General features: G+C 47.5%; 1 protein-coding gene across 1 annotated transcript in view; it reads left to right on the plus strand.

Moving 5' to 3' along the window:
• Window positions 1-123: 123 nt before the first annotated feature.
• Window positions 124-1,869, plus strand: part of LOC103359863 (transmembrane protein 47) — an 18,032-nt gene continuing 16,286 nt past the window's right edge. The window contains exon 1 of the mRNA XM_008285414.1: window positions 124-352. Coding sequence (XP_008283636.1) covers window positions 124-352 — 229 coding nt within the window. The remainder of the gene's footprint in view (window positions 353-1,869) is intronic.

Below are 1,869 nucleotides of genomic sequence, written 5' to 3' on the forward strand. Positions count from 1 at the left end.
TGAGCTCAGACCTGGCCAGCCGACTTTCTCAGACATCCACACGCCGTGAGGAAGGAAGCACACTCACACACACGCACTCTCAGACGTCCTCCGTGGGTCGCGGAGCCTCCTCGCCTCTCCACCATGTCCTCTGCTGTCACCGAGACGGAGGAGTCGGCGCGCAGCTCTCCGCTGACGCCGCTGAAGCTGGTCGGGCTGGTGTGCGTCTTCCTGGCGCTCTGCTTGGATGTAGGAGCCGTGATGAGCCCGGCGTGGGTGACTGCTGACGACCAGTACTACCTTTCCCTGTGGGAGTCCTGCTGGAAGCCAGCGAGCACCGACAACTGGCAGTGCAGCAGCACGCTGAGCTCAGGTAATGAGGGGCGGGGAGGGGAGGAGGGGGGCAGTATGTTTGGAAATCTAAACAACTGCTTCATCCGCTCTGCTCCATCACACTTATCCAGCTGTATTGTTAGAGGACAGTGACCTCTCTGTCATGCATCACCTCCTAATTTATTGGACAAAGAGTTGATGTGAATGAGGCTGATGAAGGTGGTGATGATGGAGAGATGCTCCCTCACCTCTAGAAGGACATCCCTACAGGAAAACACTAACAAGACACACAAAGCTATTATCCTGCTGCTGTTGCTGCTCGTCACCGTCCCTGCCCAACCATAACAAAGCCTCCTCCTGACAACATGTGACTCCGCTGGAATCTCCACATTAATTATTGCAGAGGAGAAATGAAAGAAATTGGCCCGCTTGGAGTGCACTTCAAATGGATTTACACTCAGGAGGATGTCAGGTTATTAGATCTCTGCCTTCTACAATGACGGGTTTTCTCCCCTGACACCTGCTTGAAAACCTGTAGCCGTATGACATTTTGAAAACACAAACCATGTGTTAAGGGCTAACCCCAGATGGTGATGGGCACGGGGGTGGTGGACGGCCACAGGTCTGGATGAAGAGCAAAGGAGCTATTTCTGAATGCATTTGAGCCAAAATGACATTGAAATGACCCTGCAGTAATCTTATTTCTTTGCTTTTCAAAAGCAAAAATGGCAAAAATACACCGGCTTCAGCTTCTGCGATGTGAGGAGTTTCTGCCTTCTGCATATTTCAGCAGCGATTCACTGAATATCTGGGTTTCTAACTATCGAAACAATCAGGCTAAGCAATAAATGAAACTGGGCTTTAGTGATCTGTGATGGATGTTTTTCACGCTAAAGGAAATAATCAATCAATGGAGTAGTGAATGCATTTTATTGATGTAATTCAGTGAAGAGCTTCTTGTGGCTCTTCTCCAACGTCTCCGTACATCCCAACATCCTGCTGGGCATTTTCAGGGGAATAAGACTAAAATAAAAGTTGCTGTTATTGCAGACATTTTTGCTACTTCATGATCGCCGCTGTGATAAATTAACGCTGCAGACAACCATCACGCCAAAGAACACCAGTTCCCCTGAATGCCACCTACCTAATCACTCCTTTGTCAGCAACGCAGGTGGAGGAAGGTGGAGCGAAGAAAAAAGTGCTGGCTCACTGCTGACTGCCTCACCCTGTCTTAGTTATTTTTTTATTATCCTTCTTAATCTCCTTCTTTGCTGTCTAGAAGACGGCCTTGTTGTTGCACCCAGGCAAGGTCTTATGGCGGGAGAGGATGGGTTGATCGTAGATGGGACTGGTTTCCAGGGAAACGTGTTAATGAGGGTTGTTTTAATAGAGGGTAAAGAGTATCTGTCTGTCTATCTATCTATCTATCTATCTATCTATCTATCTATCTATCTATCTATCTATCCATCCATCCATCCATCTATCTATCTATCTATCCATCTATCCATCTATCCATCTATCCATCTATCTATCTATCTATCTATCTATCTATCTATC

The sequence above is a fragment of the Stegastes partitus genome, unplaced genomic scaffold, assembly GCF_000690725.1.
Source record: "Stegastes partitus isolate 25-593 unplaced genomic scaffold, Stegastes_partitus-1.0.2 Scaffold401, whole genome shotgun sequence".
NCBI classification, from domain to species: domain Eukaryota; kingdom Metazoa; phylum Chordata; class Actinopteri; family Pomacentridae; genus Stegastes; species Stegastes partitus.